Below are 16,292 nucleotides of genomic sequence, written 5' to 3' on the forward strand. Positions count from 1 at the left end.
GGAACTATTTTACGAAGAACGTATTCCAGGGATGGTGGAATACGGTGGAGGAATGGAATTGGAGTTTCATGGGATAGTCACTTATCAACATTGGAAATGAAAGAAAAGTAGTGGCACTGAATCTGGTCCTTCCCCTCTCTTTTAGGAACATAAACAGTTTGTGACGTAGAATCCTCATACACAATACCAAGATAAAGACCGAAGGGATATCCTAGCCCGAAAGGTAGTCGGACTATATATTCAAGCATCCTATTTCATTCATCTTTTTTTCTTTGTGACTACATTAGTTCGGGTAACTATTGTGGCTAGATAGGCTAACAGATTACATAGGCTATATCACCTCGGCTACCATACATAGACAACGATAGTAAAGTCTACCAAACCAGTCTCCGCCTATTCGACATCAAAACCTCATGTCCAAACTGTTGAGTAAAACCATGCCTTGACGTTGGATTCCAGGCTTTGGTCATACTTGGGACTTGGCCTCCGGGGTGCACTGGCCCCGGGGGCCAAATGAGTGGATCAGCCCCGAATCAGTGGTCAACTTGCGACACACATTTTAATTTCTAAGGATGATTTGCCTGTCAATTATTGAGATATAAAACATTTCAACCAATAAAAGGGCTTGGAATGATGAATCCTAGAGATTATGTACTTATATTTTAAGGCTGGTGGGACGTCCAGAGAAATCCCGCCCTGGCATCTGTGAGATGGCCTGACATTCCCAACGGTTCAACACTTTCTTGCTGGGAGGAACATCAACTGATTTGAATTGTTGGTATTAGATATCTAGATAGTTATTTATGTTAAATAATGTCTTAGGGTTCAGGAAATTCAAAATCTTTTTCTCCTCGCTTCGATTCAATCATCACAATTCCGTGAACACTTACAAGGGAGCTACGATTCCAGATACACTACCACAATGGCGAAAACCGAGCCAAGTGGTGGAAAACAGCACATCAGCGAGAAGCCTGTCACACTCTCTAACTGGTATCAGCATGTCAACTGGCTCAACACAACCCTCATCCTGATCGTACCCGTCGGTGGCCTCGTCGCTGCATTCTATACAGAGCTGAGGGCAATCACTGCTGCATGGGCACTTCTTTACTACTTCTGGACTGGACTGGGAATTACTGCCGGCTACCATCGTCTATGGGCGCACAGATCATACGAAGCGTAAGTCTGCCACAGTCTCATCCCCTACTTCACTTCGAATTAAGCAATGACTGACATCCGATATCTCCAGTCGCCTTCCAATTAGGATATTCCTCGCATGTGTCGGTGGTGGTGCCGTTCAAGGCTCGATCCGGTGGTGGAGCAGTAAACACAGGGCACACCACCGATGGACCGATACAGTCAAGGACCCATACAGCGTGATGAAGGGTCTCTGGTATTCACACTTTATGTGGATGGTTCTGAATCAGAACCCGAAAAACCGGGGCAGAACCGATATCTCCGACTTGAATGAGGACCCGGTCGTCGTCTGGCAGCACAAGCACTATGGATCGGTTATCTTGGTTTTCGGCATGTTGTTCCCTATGCTCGTTGCTGGTCTGGGATGGGGTGATTGGAAGGGCGGTCTTGTATATGCTGGAATTCTTCGGTTTTCGTTTGTGCAACAAGCCACCTTCTGCGTCAATTCTCTCGCCCATTGGTTGGGTGAACAGGTCAGTCATTGTTCTTATCCTATTCTTATCCTATTCTCGTTCATAACTCTGACACGCATTAGCCATTTGATGACAGGAACTCACCTCGCGACCACGTCATTACTGCGCTCATCACTCTCGGTGAAGGCTACCACAACTTCCACCACGAGGTAGGAAGGTTCTTCCTTTGCATTCACTTGGCTTCCACTAACCTATGACCAGTTTCCCTCCGACTACCGCAATGCCATCCAATGGTGGCAGTACGATCCCACAAAGTGGTCAATCTGGGTCTGGAAACAACTCGGTCTGGCTTCCAACCTCAAGCAGTTCCGAGCCAACGAGATCGAGAAGGGTCGTGTGCAACAACTACAGAAGAAGCTCGACCAGAAGCGCGCTAAGCTGGATTGGGGTGTTCCACTCGACCAACTGCCTGTTGTGGACTGGGACGATTTCATTGCAGAGGCTCAGAGTGGCAAAGCTCTAGTTGCCATTGCTGGTGTTGTTCACGATGTGAGCAAATTTATCTCCGAACACCCTGGTGGTAAAACACTCATTTCATCGGCCATTGGGAAAGATGCCACTGCTATGTTCAATGGTGGTGTCTACACCCACTCCAATGCCGCTCACAACTTACTTTCCTCTATGCGGGTTGGGGTGATTCGTGGTGGTGGTGAGGTTGAGATTTGGCGTCACCGAAACAGCCGAAAGGGTGTTTATGTTTGAGAATTAGAGATCAGTTTGTTAAGTTTCACGAGAATATGAATATCTGTTTCAACCAAAAAAGGCCGCTTGAAAATATCGCAACTTAGTACGAAGTTGACTTGTCTGACATCTCTCTTCATTTCAGTTTGTGGTTGGATCTCTCAGAATAAGGCGACTGATATTGTATTTGGCTACAAGCTTCCAATTAATAAAGTGGATTCAGATTTAGTTAGGCTGTCAGTTGAAGTATATAATTTAGTTAGTAGCTAACTCAACAATTAGTTGGGTATGCTACCCTTGTATAAGGTAAATGAATGTGATTGGAGGGCTTGAAAAAATAGCCGGAGTTAGGAGATAACGCTTCGCTTCGATGCTTGCGGTGTCCAGGGTTGAGTCGCGTTCGAATAATTTTCTCAGATGGTACGGTCGCTGTCAGTTGGCGTATATATGTTGAACCCCTTAACTACCAAGACTTCACTTTCTCTCTCTTCCTCCCTTGTGTACTAGGGAATGTGTTGGGTGACTGCCGAGGTACTTTGTCAGTGTAATTACTCATTATTTTCTACCATGCTGAACCTGAACTTAACTTCGATTTGATTCTTCAGTTCACCTCACTCGGAGCTCCTGCTGATCCTTGCGGGAGAAATGCGGGACACGGGCATCAGTGTCCCAATCGCGACAGACCCGACGAAGATAGCAAGCAATCACCTTGTGTATCGCACATCAAAATCAAATGAAGACAGCCGGAGTTTGGACTTTGTTTTACGAAATGGATTAGCTGGAGGTGTCGCAGGCTGTGCTGTGAGCCTTACTACCCGAGCTACCAGAAGTAGATTGCTGATGGAGTACTGTAGGCCAAAACTATTGTCGCCCCGTTGGAGAGGATCAGAATCCTCTTTCAGACCTCCCACTCCCATTTTGTGCAGTATACAGCCCGCTGGAATGGTTTAATCAAAGCCGCCAGAGAAATTCGATCGTTGTATGGTATGCCTGCGCTTTTCAAAGGTCACTCGGCAAGCTTGGTCCGTGTCTTCCCATATGCCGGTATCAACTTTCTCGCATACGAACAATTCCGAGCAGCAATTATCCCATCTACCGAGAAAGAAGCACCATGGCGTCGATTTTTGTGCGGAAGTATGGCCGGTGCAACCTCTACATTGGTCACATATCCTCTTGAGTTGATCCGTACACGTCTTGCCTTTGAAACGGTACAAAAGAATCCTTCATCCTGGCTTAGTATTTCTCGAAAGATTTACTTTGAAGGAGGTGGGAGCGGGAGCTTGTCAAATCTCTATCGGGGAATTGCCCCGACTATGCTAGGCATACTTCCGTATGCGGGCATGTCATTCCTCACCCACGATCTACTTAGAGACTTGCTTCGCACACCTACTCTTGCACCCTATACTCTGGAATCGCCATCTTCTACTCGACTGACCGCTGTTGCGCAGCTTTCATGTGGAGCAGTTGCTGGTATAGTTGCTCAAACAATTTCTTACCCAATTGATATCATTCGACGACGAATACAAGTCCGAAGCGTGGATCATGCCAAAGACGGCATTTTGGAGACAGCCCGGTGTATCTTTCTGGAGAGGGGAGTGAGAGGGTTTTATGTTGGGCTGACCATTGGCTATGTGAAAATGGCTCCCATGGCGGCGACAAGTTTCTATGTCTATGATCGGATGAAGCGATTTTTGGGCCTCATTAAGTAGCTTGTTGTTCTTTCTCTCAACCCCAGATGTTTATAGTCTTTTCCTGAGGCCAAGCTTGGAACCTCTCAAGGTTCTAAGGTTGGGCTCCTTCTAAGGTTACCTAAGGAAGGAACTAACTAACTAACTAACCCAAAATGGAAAGAGCCAAGCTGACTAAGGGACCAAGTGGTCTCAGGCGGTATCTACTGGCAAAACAAGAAACTACTCCACCGGAGTTTTGCCAGTCGCATATGAACTCGGTCGAGGTAACATTTGTTCCGTGCCGTCAGTGGCAGAACGCCTCTGGAGCTTGACTGGACCCGCACCTCTTAAGTTACATCCCCCGAATAGGGGCTCGGATCTTCCCCCTCATCCTCCAGCGTCCGCTTTGTCTAACAGTCCAATGGTTGACCTGCATCTCAATCATACCTGCATTCGGATAAATCCTAGTCTTTTCACAAATTTATACCCCGGTTTCCGTCTATTGCCCCGCCCCCTAGCGTCAGCCATGCGGAGGTAGTTTAGCGCAAATTGGGGAATGTTTATTGCCATCCGAAGCTTCTTATAAAATGCCTGCACCCCTCGGTTGGCTCCGTCTAATTTGCCCAACCCGGATCACCCTTCGTTTTCTTCTCTTCTTCTGTATCTTGTTTCTCTCAGTTACAACTCTTCTGGGAATCAAAATGCATCTCAAGTCTTATGTGACAGCCGCCCTGTATGGGCTTCCTGCCCTGACCAATGCTGCCCCATCGCCATCTCCCTCACAGGCTGCATCGGTCTCAACTGCTGCTGGCTCAAATGATGATCACTTCAAGAGCTATACGATCAAGGCAGAGAATATCACTGCCAAGCTGATTCCGTATGGCGCGCGTCTCACCTCCTTGCTAGTTCCAGATCGCAATGGCAACGTCCAAGATGTGGTCGTCGGCTACGATGAGCCCAAGGAATATCTCCATGATAGTCAGACCAATCGCACGTTCTTTGGCGCAGTTGTCGGTCGCTATGCCAACCGTATCAAGAACGGTACCTTCACCATTGATGATAACGATTACCATGTCCCTGAGAATGAAAACGACGGCGTGGACACCCTCCACGGTGGCTTCACCGGATACGATATGCGCAACTGGACAGTCACTTCGCACAGCGAGTCCTCCATCACCTTCACTTTGCTCGATCAAGGCTTCGAGAAGTTCCCAGGAGACGTCATCACCCATGCTACTTTCAGCGTGTCTACCGAGAAGACTCAAGCCAACCCCAAGGGACTTCCCCAGTTGACCTCAAAGCTCGTGGCTCTCGCTCTTACAGAGAAGACCCCCATCATGCTGTCCAACCACATCTACTGGAATTTGAACGCGTTCAAAGAATCAAACGTGCTCAAGGACACCACCTTGCAGCTTCCCCTCTCGCAGCGCTTCATCGGCGGAGACAGCATCTTAATCCCGAATGGCACTATCCACGACGTCGAAAACACGTATCAGGGAGCCCTGGACTTCACCAGCCCCAAACTCATCGGCAAGGACATCGAGAAGACCACCAATCTCTGCGGTGCTGGCTGCGCCGGTTACGACACATGCTTCCTCATCGACCGACCCTCAACATACGCATCAAACTCAATGGTCACGGCTCTGAGCGCCTCGTCAAGCTCTACCGGTATCAGCCTCGACGTCGCGACCAACCAGGCCGCCGTGCAAATCTACACCTGCAGCGGACAGAACGGCTCCATCGCCACCAAGAAGTCGCAGGCGAAGCGTAACAAGGCTGATGGTGGTGACGCCGGTGCCACCCACGTTAACAAGTACGGTTGCTTCGTGATTGAGACCGAGGACTGGATCGATGGTATCAATAACCCTGAGTGGGGTCGTGTTCCCTACCAGGTCTTTGGTCCTGATGACGGGCCAGCCGTTAACTGGGCTACCTACCAGTTTGGCACTATCTAGATTGCATAGTTCTACAGTACAGTGCATTATCTACTTGCATTACTTGCATTGAATTAATAATCATCCCTGCGTGGACTTTTACGCGCAGTGCATATTTTGAAATTCGTCTCCTAATCTGTATGAGAGCCACTTGGCCAATTCACTAGTCCACAGAGCGCAATCTTAAAAGAAGATATAATAGAACATTCGATTTAGCTATACATACAAGCTCGCTCAACAGTTTCAAATACAACCTGCGCAGCAAAAAATAAAAATCTACAACTTCGACAAAATACTACCCCCATTATCCCCACTCCCCTTAACAATCTCATCCTCCCAATAATTCGGGTTGAAAGTAATCCGATTCAGCGGATTCAACCGATGCGCACGGTTAAATAGATCCTCGTAAACACGACCATCATATCGGCCCAGCGCACTGTAATCAAGTCAGTTACACTTATCCATGCATCGCATCATCTCAAACAACTTGGTAACCACTCACCTATCCAATAAATAATCAGGGATCATCCATGAATCAACCAGTTTCACGGCATGTGGTCGGATACGCGCCATTAGGTCTTGGACTCGACTGGCTAGACTATTTAGATCGGCTTGGGAGACGGCGTTGGAGCGGAAGACTGGTGTGTTTTGTTAGTTTGTGGGAATTATGGGGAGTTTGCTGATGTTGCTTACATTCGAAACTTTCGTTCTCCATGCTGTATAATGCGAATAGACGGTAGCAGTCCCATAGAACGGTTTTGATGGGACTTGAGAGGGTTTTGTCGTTGGAGAGGGCATTGAAGAAGGTTGCGACGATGATTGATTCGGATTGTGCTGGTTTTTTGTCTTAGCTTAGTGTATAATGATATCTCGTTCAACATTTAACTTACCTCGACTTAGTTTGTGAAGCTGGATTAGAAGACTGTTCCAGTTTTGCTTTTTGATGACTCTTTGTTCGTATGCGTCGTATGCCTGTTGCGTATTAGTTTCAGGGTATTCTTTGGTATGAGTTTTATCGAACTTACCATAGCAGTAGCTCGAAGCTCGAAGCTCTTAACAATGTCCAAATCACTGTTCAAGATATCGTATGTCTGCTTGTTTGATCCTGGATTACGCTTGTTGCGAACAAACTCTTTGAATTGAGCCTCGGTCTCATCAACACCGGCAGTATCAGGCGACTTAACAGCAGCAGTCATTTTCTTGATCAGATACGCCGCAACTTGCTGTGTAATCATCCAATTATCGCCCTCAACAGTGGGCTTAGAGAGGTAATCATTGTTGACTTGGATCAAGCCACTCCCACCACCAAACCCATGGCCGCCCATGGCACGTCGACATGTCTCAATGCCATCCGCAGCGAGGATAGTGCACAGACTCTTCAATCCAGAAGACATACTGTGCATATGAGCCAAGGAATTGAAATTTCCCTTCTCGATATCCTGCCGTGCGTTTTGGTACACTGCCTGCATGGCAAGACCTGTATAGTGAAGTGCAAAGGTTGTAGCAAGAAGAGGTAAAATCCGAATTTGCACAGTCGGATAGTCCAAAACAGACATCTCCGGTCCCTTCTTGTCACCGTCTCGATCTTGGAACTGGCGTCGCACACTGCTGTACCGCACTGCGACGGTGACCGCCCGTGCGAGGACGAGTCGGGCGCGGTGGACCATATTTGCCCGCACATAGGTGAGTGATCCATAGATCAAAGCTGGCTGCGCTGGCTTGGTATAAATCCCCGTGTTGGGGTCCACGTTTGAGTATCGTGAGAGCATAGCAGAATGTGGGATTCTAGCATATCATTAGTGAAGAGACTCGTATGGTATAGATGAAAAACAAACCTGAATTGGTCAAACAGCATATACGCATTGTCCATAGTGATGTAACCATATTTCGGACCAATATCTCCAACAACAATCCCATTCAACGGTTGATGAGTCTCCATATCTCGCACCTGCACAATGAACGGGTGAGGACCATGCGAAACGTATTTATCCGGCGAGCTAGGATCCGGGAGAAGTAATTGTGCAACCACAATAGTGTGATTGGCCATACGGCCCAGACTACCATTCCACCATTTGCTTGCCGTAAGAGTAGGGCTGTGCAGCACGAACTCCTTCGTCCGACCATCCCAACGCGCCTCAAGCTCCAAGCCACGGACATTGCTCCCGTGTCCGAGTTCTGTCTGCGCATATGCACCAATGATTTTCCAGGACTCTGTTAGGGGCAGCCAGTACGCTTGTTGTTCCTCATTGGCCTGTTCGCGGATGGTCGTGATGAACATCTCCATGTGCAAGAAGTACGGCGACACGTCGTCGACCAGGTACTCGGCCATTTGGTATTCGAGGTAGCTCCATTTGTGCGTGTCTCTCATTCGACGTAAGAGTTTTGCGCGCGCAAGTCCTAGCTTGAACCTTTCCGGTCTGGAGAGATTTTGTTGCTGGTCTTTGGAGAAAAGTGGCTCTTGTTGTATGATGGGCAAGATCCGAGCTTGTCGTTCCAAAAATCCATCTGAAGCTAACAAATGTTGTCCTAGCTCCTCGGTAGCGATGTTGGATTGTTGACGCTCGCGGGCTAATGTGGTTGGCCCATCTGGTTGGCTTGGGCGAAGGTTATCCGTGAAATCAGGCATTTTGAATCTTCGACTCTTGAATTTCTGTATCTCACAGTCCCGTAACCCTTGACTTTATTCATAGATCAAATAGCCGTACCGAATTGCCTTGGCTAAATCCATCATCTCAAATTCACCGAGTCCCGAATGCCGGCATTTCTACCCCGCAGAGTAAATAATGCAAACCGCGGGAAAGTATCAAGTAGCCGAATAGACATATAGCGCTCAGTTATTGGTTGGGAAGTTCAGAGGATATGTTGCAGCAATGGGTATACTCGAATGCAATGGCCGGGATAACCTTGGAAGACATACAACCATCTCAGCTCAACAGTAAAGGAAATCTTCAAGCTCAAACAAAATGGGAGACCGCACTGTATTCATACCTCCACATGTAGGAGACAACGTTTTTCCAAACCTTCCCTTTTTCCATCGACTATTGCGTTATGCACAACGTAAGCCTTCGCCGATTGTGGTTCGAGACTTGGTTGCCGGCGTGGAAAAGACATACCATCATCTTGTTTCGGATGTGTTGGCCTTTCGCAAGATTTTGGAAAGATCACTCAGTCATGAAGCTCGACGTGATTTGATTGCGGACAAGGAGGTATACATTGGGTTACTTGCACCGGGAGGGTATGAGTATGCCGTCGGCTTCATCGCAATCCTCGCAATCGGTGCAGCAGTCGTGCCTATGGGTAAGTTTTAATCTGATAGAAGAAGACGCATAGCTAACAACCAGTAGCTGCCGCATTACCAGCAGAAGAAGCCTCGTACTTCTTACTGAAAGCGCAATGTGTGGCTCTGGTGACCAGTACAACAAGTGAAAAGACCGCCCAGTCTGTGGTTCGCTATATGGGAGAAAGCAAAGGCGTGCATATCCCCTGCATATCCCCAATCGGATCTCATTTCCGCCTCACGCTTCTACCGGCAGATGAAGCGACCATTTCCTCCGGCCCAGTTCCAGATATGAATGCCGCAGCACTGGTAATCTTCACTTCTGGCACAACAGGACCCCCAAGGGCGCTGTGCAGCGTCGCAGTTATATCTCCGGAAACGGAGAGGCCGACGCAGACTTTTACCAAATCACAGACAAGGACATAGTCCTCCATGTCCTTCCAGTGCATCATGCCTCTGGTGTGGGGTTGACTTTCCTCCCGTTCCTCGCGGCCGGTGCATGTATCGAGTTCCGCAGTGGCAGCTTCGATACGGCGTGGACGTGGGAGCGCTGGCGACAGGGAGGTCTTACCTTTTTCTCTGGAGTTCCCACCATATACATGCGTATGATGCGGTACTATGAAGAAAACATTGCACACCAAGCTCCTGAGATACGTGACCAGTATATCGCTGGTGCACGTCAGATTAGAGCGATGCTATGTGGTACTTCAGCACTTCCAGGGCCTGTGCAGGAGTTCTGGCATCAAATTAGGAACAAGCCAATTCTCACTCGATATGGTGCGACGGAGTTTGGCGCCGTCATCAAAACTGAACTTGATTCCAATGGAACACCACAAAACAGTGTTGGTCGTGTTGCCGAGGCGGTCTCGCTCAAGCTTACCGATGAAGGTCAGATATTAGTGAAGTGCCCTTATATGTTTTCCAAGTAAGTCAAATGACCTTTCGCGAGGTGAAGATGTTCAACCCTGACACATCTTCTGAACAGGTATCTCTTTGACGAGAAAGCAACGGCGGATGCGCATGATGCCGAGGGGTACTTCAAAACGGGAGATATTGCTCGCCGCGAAGGAAAATATTATTTTATCCTGGGCCGTGCCTCGATCGATATCATCAAGTCAGGTGGGTACAAGATCTCCGCATTGGATATCGAGCGCGAGATCTTGGGTCTGGACTATGCTTCAGAGGTCATGGTTGTGGGCGTTGAAGATGAGGAGTTTGGTCAACGAGTTGCTGCGACTGTCAGCCTCAAACAGGATCAAAAGACAACACGTAAGAGCCTCACCCTCGCTGAGCTGCGAGAGGATCTACGGAGTAGAATGGCTGGGTATAAGATGCCAACTATCCTTCGTGTGGTGCAGGGTGAGTTGCCCAAGTCGGGTACGGGAAAGGTGCAAAAGAAGATATTGGGTCCGCAGTTCTTTCCTCCCAACTATCGAGAGCTGCCTGAGGTACAAGTCTGGAACAGGGACAATAAGGCCAAGCTATAGAAAGAAAGAATATCAAATTCGACGGATCTTCTGTCAATATAGCTAAATATTTACATGTCTTGATATCATTGTCCCTATCAAATCTTCACCTTAGCAGGCGCCGAAGTCATCCGACTATGAACATAACTAATACGCTGGAACCTCTTAATAGCATCACCCCAAAGCTCCTGACGAAGCAAAGCATACACCCTTCACAGCATTAGCAGATATACTATCAGAAATTCTTGTACGGATCAAAACTTACCCCATCTTCGCTTTCGGCGCCCACTTCGCCCCCAATTCCAAAGCCACATTCAGCATCTCCTCCGGCTCGGCAACAACATCCACAATCCCATCCTGCAGTGCTTCAGGCCCAGTCCACTTATGCGCCTCAAGCAGCATCTTACGGGCAATCTGCGGACGCAGTTTCAAACGAGGCAGCGAGCCAATCCCGTCAAAGTGCAGACCCAGGTTCACGGGGGGCATGGAGATAAAGCCGCGGCGGGAGTTCATGACACGGTAGTCGTGTGCCAATGCTAGTGGACATGCGCCGCCAAAAGTGTGCCCAGTTAAGAGGGCGATTGTTGGGAACGGGAAGTCAAGGATCGTGTGGATGAGCTGGATGGGTTGTTAGTGTGGTCTCATACATGACATGCTAGCATCTCTGTTTGAGGCTGGCTTGAGATTTGTTCTCACTGGATAGAATCCGTCTGTATTGGCAAATGGGTTGTGATCTGATTCGTCCAGCTCGAGTCCCTGGGAGCATTCTGTTAGTTCTTCCGATGTTGTTTTGTTTCGGGGACTTTGATGTACAGTGCACCAGAATTTAGCATCATTGCCTCGCGTAATTACGGCCCCTTCCGAGTCGGATCCAAGGATTTTTTCTACGGTGCGATAGGCCCGGATCATCTCCTGGCAATAAGATGAGTTCAACCGGTTCTCCGGGGGTTTCTGCATGGTCAGAACGAATACGTTCCCATGTCTCTCAAGGGAGAGATTATGGAAGGTTGGGATTTCTGTCATGATTTCAATTGTACAAAGATTGAATTAGATATTGATATCTTGCGTTAAAGCGTTTACTATGTGTCTGATGTATGTTCGTAGATCCCCCGCATTTTCACATCCCCATAATCTACGTTGCCGAAATTCACCGAGTGCCGAAATCCAATGATATTTCCAGAATCTTTACACATATTCGCCAGCTGTCATATTATATACTCGCATAGAATTCAATGGTATATGGGTACATAGCAGATAGTTGAGAAATTCCTAGGCAATCTCGCCATTCCATTCCAAATCCTTGAACAGCCAATCCCCCATTCCCTGGTATTGATTAAAGAAATCACCTGTAATATCTTGCGACATATCTCCCATAGCGAGGCCTTCATTGCGGTCCAAGATCGTAGTGAGTGGCCTGTACTCATCCGAAGATATAGCATCCGGTGCCCGGGACTCGGCCCAATTTCCTAGCTCTGGGATCCCGGCTACCATAAAGCTATTTGTGCGGCCATCATGCCCCGCAACTTGTCCGAGATCCATGAAATGTGACCAAGCCCAGGAGAGATCTGGACCAAATCCCTCAAAAAATGGTTGGTGGTCTCTAGAGAGCGCCATCGACAGCATTTCGTCCGTTGTCGACATGCTCCGCTGCTTCTCAGCAATGCTCTTCAAGGCTCTTAGACTGCCTTTCGCAGATGACCAGCGTTTTGCAAGCTCCTCGAGAGCCAGGTAAATGGATTCCAAACTAATTGCTGCCTTCTCCCGGTGTGATGGTACGTTATTGCAGGAGAGAAGCCCGATTCCGGCAGCCAAAAGGTGGAATGTGAATACTGGGCTCAGGAATTGGATCTCATCTCGAGCAAGGAAGTCTTCATATATCCCGGCGATGAAAGATGATGCTAAAAGCACTCCTGGTGAGGCGGACTCCCCGGGGTTGGGTCGACACATGATTGCAAGACAGGTAAAGTATGGGATGTGGAGCTGACGTGCTTCAAAGTTGTATCGAGCCAGTGTTCTTTTCGGTGATGATGAATCATCTGAGGTACTCCGGCTGCAAAACAAACGCAGCGAGGGTGGAAGATCGCGTGTCCATCGATATAACCGATTCTCGAGGTTCTGTCGGGCCTCGCGTGTGAGGGTCTTGCGACGACAATACTCGGTGAGATGGCCCAGAATAGAACTGATCTCGACATATGCGATGAACAGAGTGGCATTTGAGCTTGAATCATGGAAATCCTCGGGACAAGGCGGTGCCACCTCACAATCCTCCAGATCCACTGCTAGTGGCCGCCCCTGTCCTGCAGAAATACAACAATCTCTAGCCTGTCTGATGTCAGTGCTTTTCTGTGCTAGCGAAGAGCGCATTCCTGACTTACATATAGAGTCCACCACAGCCTGCGCCTCAGAGCAGCATCTCTTTTATTCGTTGGCTCCTTATGCAATCCAATCTGATGAGCTAACCCAACTCCCACATATCGCCAGAATCCACTAGTGTTGGTGGATACATGCTCGGGGCCTTCCGGGTTATACCAATGCAAAATGCACACTGCTGCGACGACGGTCACTGGATTTCTCTCGTATCCAGACCAGAACAAGGCTTTTGCGCGGCGATAAAACTGATGCAAAGATGCATACGCAGTCACACCCGGTGCAGATGTGACTCGGCTCGCAGCGACGAAAATAGACTGGAGAAGTAGTATTGATGGCTTCTGAGAGCCGCTTTCTTCTAGCAAGCTCCGCTCGATTATTGGCATCCATGGTGAACATCTTTCCATGAATGTGTTAATCAATCCCTCTCGGATAGCTCGTGGTGGGAGGTCGAATGCACCTTGCAGTCTAAGGAGCTGGATGTCATCTTCAGTTGGCCCATCTGCGTCTCCTTCTGGATATGATCTGGCCTGTTCTTCGTTGATTGACACCGCATCGTCAAAGTAGCGGGAGCGTGCCATGAAGCTCAAAGTCGACGCCGATGAGTATGGATTGGACTCTGGTGTAATAATTTCTCCAGTACCAGCTCTATCTTGACTTGTGTCGCGGCACTGATTCCGATCCTGTTCATACTCAGAGCTTGGACATGGGGATCTGGCTGAGCCGATAGGACCAAAGCTGTTCGGCTCGTCCCAGCTCACTCGTCTCCTTCTAACCGTTTCGGTATCATTGAGGCAGTCACCATCATTACTATGAGCTCTTTTTCTCTTGCGCTCCCGTCGACTGCGCGGCAGTTAGTATGTTTTACTTCAGCGTCAGGAATCATTTTTCTTACGAACAGGGCCACTGATGCCGTTGACAGTTCACACATACATCAGGATTTCCGTCGAAGATACAGCGAACCTAAAGAGGTCAGTCTGTCTTCAGTTCTAAGTTATTCCACTTCTCGTACCTTCTTTTTATTGCAGGCAACACATGCTGTAGGTGCTCTTAATGGTGGAGGACTAAAGTCGTTCATTTTTGCTCTGTCAGTTTCATGCATTCGAAGGTTCCAAGTAGAAAAATGACAATCTGCATCACATCGGCATCTTCCCCGCGAAAGCCGGGGTATAGCCGAACCGACGGCTATCCTTTTTGGGATGCTCCATAAAGAAATTGTAGATGAAAATAGTAGAAAATTTGGGGAATTGAAAATCCAATGGGGTATCTATTGTTTTTGAAAAATTTACATAGTTTTTTCATGCCCAGCCTGCAAGCGTCCAACTCGATCGATCACCAGATTTCAAGCCCGATCGACGATCAGGAACAGGAGGATCAATGTCGCGTGTAGCTCCAGCCAGTCCGTGCTGTAAGAACTTCTCTCGTTCGATCTCTACCATCCCCCGGATCTTCAGACTAGTTGTCAGGCTTGCACCCGCCCATGGACCAAGAGATTCAACTTCGCGCAACACTCCTTGGATAGGAACTGGGATATCTTTGTTTTGTCGGCGGAGCTTTTGTTCCACAAAATCGATCTCAGGCACTTCCTTCGAAGGGTCGGCTGGTGTTTCATCAGTGGATGGTGCTTCCTCGTTATTCTTGGGGGTTTCGGGTTCTGTGGAAGCTTTTCGGGCTGAGAGTCTCAGCTGTTCCAATCTCTGTCGCTGTCGCTCAAGTGCTTTGCCTCGAATTGGACTCCATCCATGACGAGTAACCAAGAGTGAGACTTCTTTCAGGACCCGCTGCCGCAGTCCAGGAATCCGAGAACCGCCGCCCACAAACACAATGCGGGACATGCATGTTCCTCGTGCATCGGGGTACAGCGAGAGAAGGGTGTTGTAGACAAGCAAAGGCAATGATTTTTCTTCGTCGTCCAATTCATGTTCTGGGACACCTGGTGCAAATAAGACCTTCTCGACAGGTTCGGCGAGGCGTGAAAACGGTACATCCATATATTCTTCCTCGGGGTTTGCGGGCGACGGTATCGACAATTCCCGGTCGGGTTCATCTGAGCTTATATCTTCTTCTGTCTGCGGTCTGCACCAGGCAAACCGACTGACAACTTCTTCACAGTACGCGAATCCAACAGAGATCTTATCCGTAGTCTCCATATCCTGGTTCCCGTCGGAACCCAACTCAGTAAGAAGCAGCCCCATTTCCTGCATCAAATGCTTCATAGACCGTGTCGTTCTCTTCGTAGTCATCTCTCGGTATTCGTAGATCGCCGTTGCCGTGGTCTCGGCCCAGCCAATGTCAACCACCAAAGCTGATCGCAATCCCGCAGCAGTGGCCGACATGGTCGCACTGGACAGAAGAGTAGCACTCGGGAAGCGCCAACGACTGAAGAGCGTGGACAACAGTGACGACAGCAATGGATGTGGCATGAGAGACGGCAGGACAAGAACCAGGCGAGATGTGCCTGCATCCGTCAACAGGAACTGGTTGTATGTCTCCCGAAACGCGCGCTCGATCTTATCCTCGACTAGGCCCAGATCAACCTCTCGAGAATCTGGCCGCCACAATTCATATGCCCTTGTCCACTCTTCCATATCGACGGGTTGCGGTAGCCGTGCAGCACCGGTGCTGGCCTGGATCCATCCTCGATAGTCCCCCGCTCTCCTCGAGTCTTCCGGTCCAAATCCAACGACACACATGGGTGTGCTGTTCCCTTCAAAGCCTGCGCGGAGCCATCGTGCACCTATCTCAAATATGATCGCATCGTCCTCGCTTCGAAAGGAGGAGCTCGGTGATGTGCTGCCGGCGAATGAGGGGTTTCCCGAACGTGGCTGAGGTGTATGAGGGGAGACAGGTCGTGCTGTTTGGCTATTTCGCAGACCAGAAGTTGCTGATGCGCGTTTACTGGCACCCATTGAGGATGTATCGCTCGCCATGCTTAATTGGGCTCGGGCGCGTTGCTCTCCTTTCTGAGAGCAATAGGAGTCCGCGGGGTTTGTAGCGACAAGGATCCAATTCACCGACGCATAGGTTAGAGTTTCAACGCCATCGGATTAAATTCAATAAAAAAGAAAAGTGAGATCTATAAGCTTGCCCAGGTTGGGGGTGAAGCTCGTTGTTAGGCAACGGATCTACATCGGGCCGTCTTTATTTACTTGACAACCTCACAACTCCGCAAAAACCAATACAAGTACATCTTTAACTCCACATGGGCCCTTTAACTATTCTTTGATTTT

General features: G+C 48.7%; 8 protein-coding genes across 8 annotated transcripts; 4 read left to right on the forward strand and 4 right to left on the reverse strand.

Moving 5' to 3' along the window:
• Positions 1–922: 922 nt before the first annotated feature.
• On the forward strand, positions 923–2,369 carry N7517_010039 (acyl-CoA desaturase; the record flags this gene model as incomplete). Its single annotated transcript, XM_056727762.1, has 4 exons — positions 923–1,176; positions 1,247–1,667; positions 1,730–1,816; positions 1,869–2,369. 4 exons carry the CDS (start codon positions 923–925, stop codon positions 2,367–2,369), a joined length of 1,263 nt encoding a protein of 420 aa, XP_056576334.1.
• Positions 2,370–2,993: 624 nt separating this feature from the next.
• Positions 2,994–4,057, forward strand: N7517_010040 (uncharacterized protein; the record flags this gene model as incomplete). The annotated part of the gene is made up of 2 exons (XM_056727763.1): positions 2,994–3,149; positions 3,203–4,057. The coding sequence occupies 2 exons, from the start codon at positions 2,994–2,996 to the stop codon at positions 4,055–4,057; spliced, it is 1,011 nt and encodes a 336-aa protein (XP_056576335.1).
• Positions 4,058–4,719: 662 nt separating this feature from the next.
• Positions 4,720–5,973, forward strand: N7517_010041 (aldose epimerase family protein; the record flags this gene model as incomplete). The annotated part of the gene is made up of 1 exon (XM_056727764.1): positions 4,720–5,973. The coding sequence occupies one exon, from the start codon at positions 4,720–4,722 to the stop codon at positions 5,971–5,973; it is 1,254 nt and encodes a 417-aa protein (XP_056576336.1).
• Positions 5,974–6,228: 255 nt separating this feature from the next.
• N7517_010042 (Acyl-CoA oxidase) lies at positions 6,229–8,578 on the reverse strand (the record flags this gene model as incomplete). The annotated part of the gene is made up of 6 exons (XM_056727765.1): positions 6,229–6,388; positions 6,455–6,590; positions 6,646–6,786; positions 6,843–6,924; positions 6,978–7,737; positions 7,788–8,578. The coding sequence occupies 6 exons, from the start codon at positions 8,576–8,578 to the stop codon at positions 6,229–6,231; spliced, it is 2,070 nt and encodes a 689-aa protein (XP_056576337.1).
• Positions 8,579–8,915: 337 nt separating this feature from the next.
• N7517_010043 (uncharacterized protein) lies at positions 8,916–10,716 on the forward strand (the record flags this gene model as incomplete). The annotated part of the gene is made up of 4 exons (XM_056727766.1): positions 8,916–9,249; positions 9,297–9,538; positions 9,586–10,154; positions 10,215–10,716. The coding sequence occupies 4 exons, from the start codon at positions 8,916–8,918 to the stop codon at positions 10,714–10,716; spliced, it is 1,647 nt and encodes a 548-aa protein (XP_056576338.1).
• Positions 10,717–10,793: 77 nt separating this feature from the next.
• N7517_010044 (enoyl-CoA hydratase/isomerase family protein) lies at positions 10,794–11,718 on the reverse strand (the record flags this gene model as incomplete). Its single annotated transcript, XM_056727767.1, has 3 exons — positions 10,794–10,905; positions 10,961–11,313; positions 11,392–11,718. 3 exons carry the CDS (start codon positions 11,716–11,718, stop codon positions 10,794–10,796), a joined length of 792 nt encoding a protein of 263 aa, XP_056576339.1.
• Positions 11,719–11,964: 246 nt separating this feature from the next.
• Positions 11,965–14,140, reverse strand: N7517_010045 (Transcription factor; the record flags this gene model as incomplete). Its single annotated transcript, XM_056727768.1, has 4 exons — positions 11,965–13,017; positions 13,071–13,905; positions 13,958–14,025; positions 14,075–14,140. 4 exons carry the CDS (start codon positions 14,138–14,140, stop codon positions 11,965–11,967), a joined length of 2,022 nt encoding a protein of 673 aa, XP_056576340.1.
• A 220-nt stretch (positions 14,141–14,360) lies between these two features.
• Positions 14,361–15,992, reverse strand: N7517_010046 (putative actin-related protein RO7; the record flags this gene model as incomplete). Its single annotated transcript, XM_056727769.1, has 1 exon — positions 14,361–15,992. One exon carries the CDS (start codon positions 15,990–15,992, stop codon positions 14,361–14,363), a length of 1,632 nt encoding a protein of 543 aa, XP_056576341.1.
• Between the last annotated feature and the right edge of the window lie 300 nt (positions 15,993–16,292).

Source organism: Penicillium concentricum (assembly GCF_028827145.1).
Source record: "Penicillium concentricum strain IBT 3081 chromosome Unknown utg000004l_segment0_segment0, whole genome shotgun sequence".
In the NCBI taxonomy this organism is placed as follows: domain Eukaryota; kingdom Fungi; phylum Ascomycota; class Eurotiomycetes; order Eurotiales; family Aspergillaceae; genus Penicillium; species Penicillium concentricum.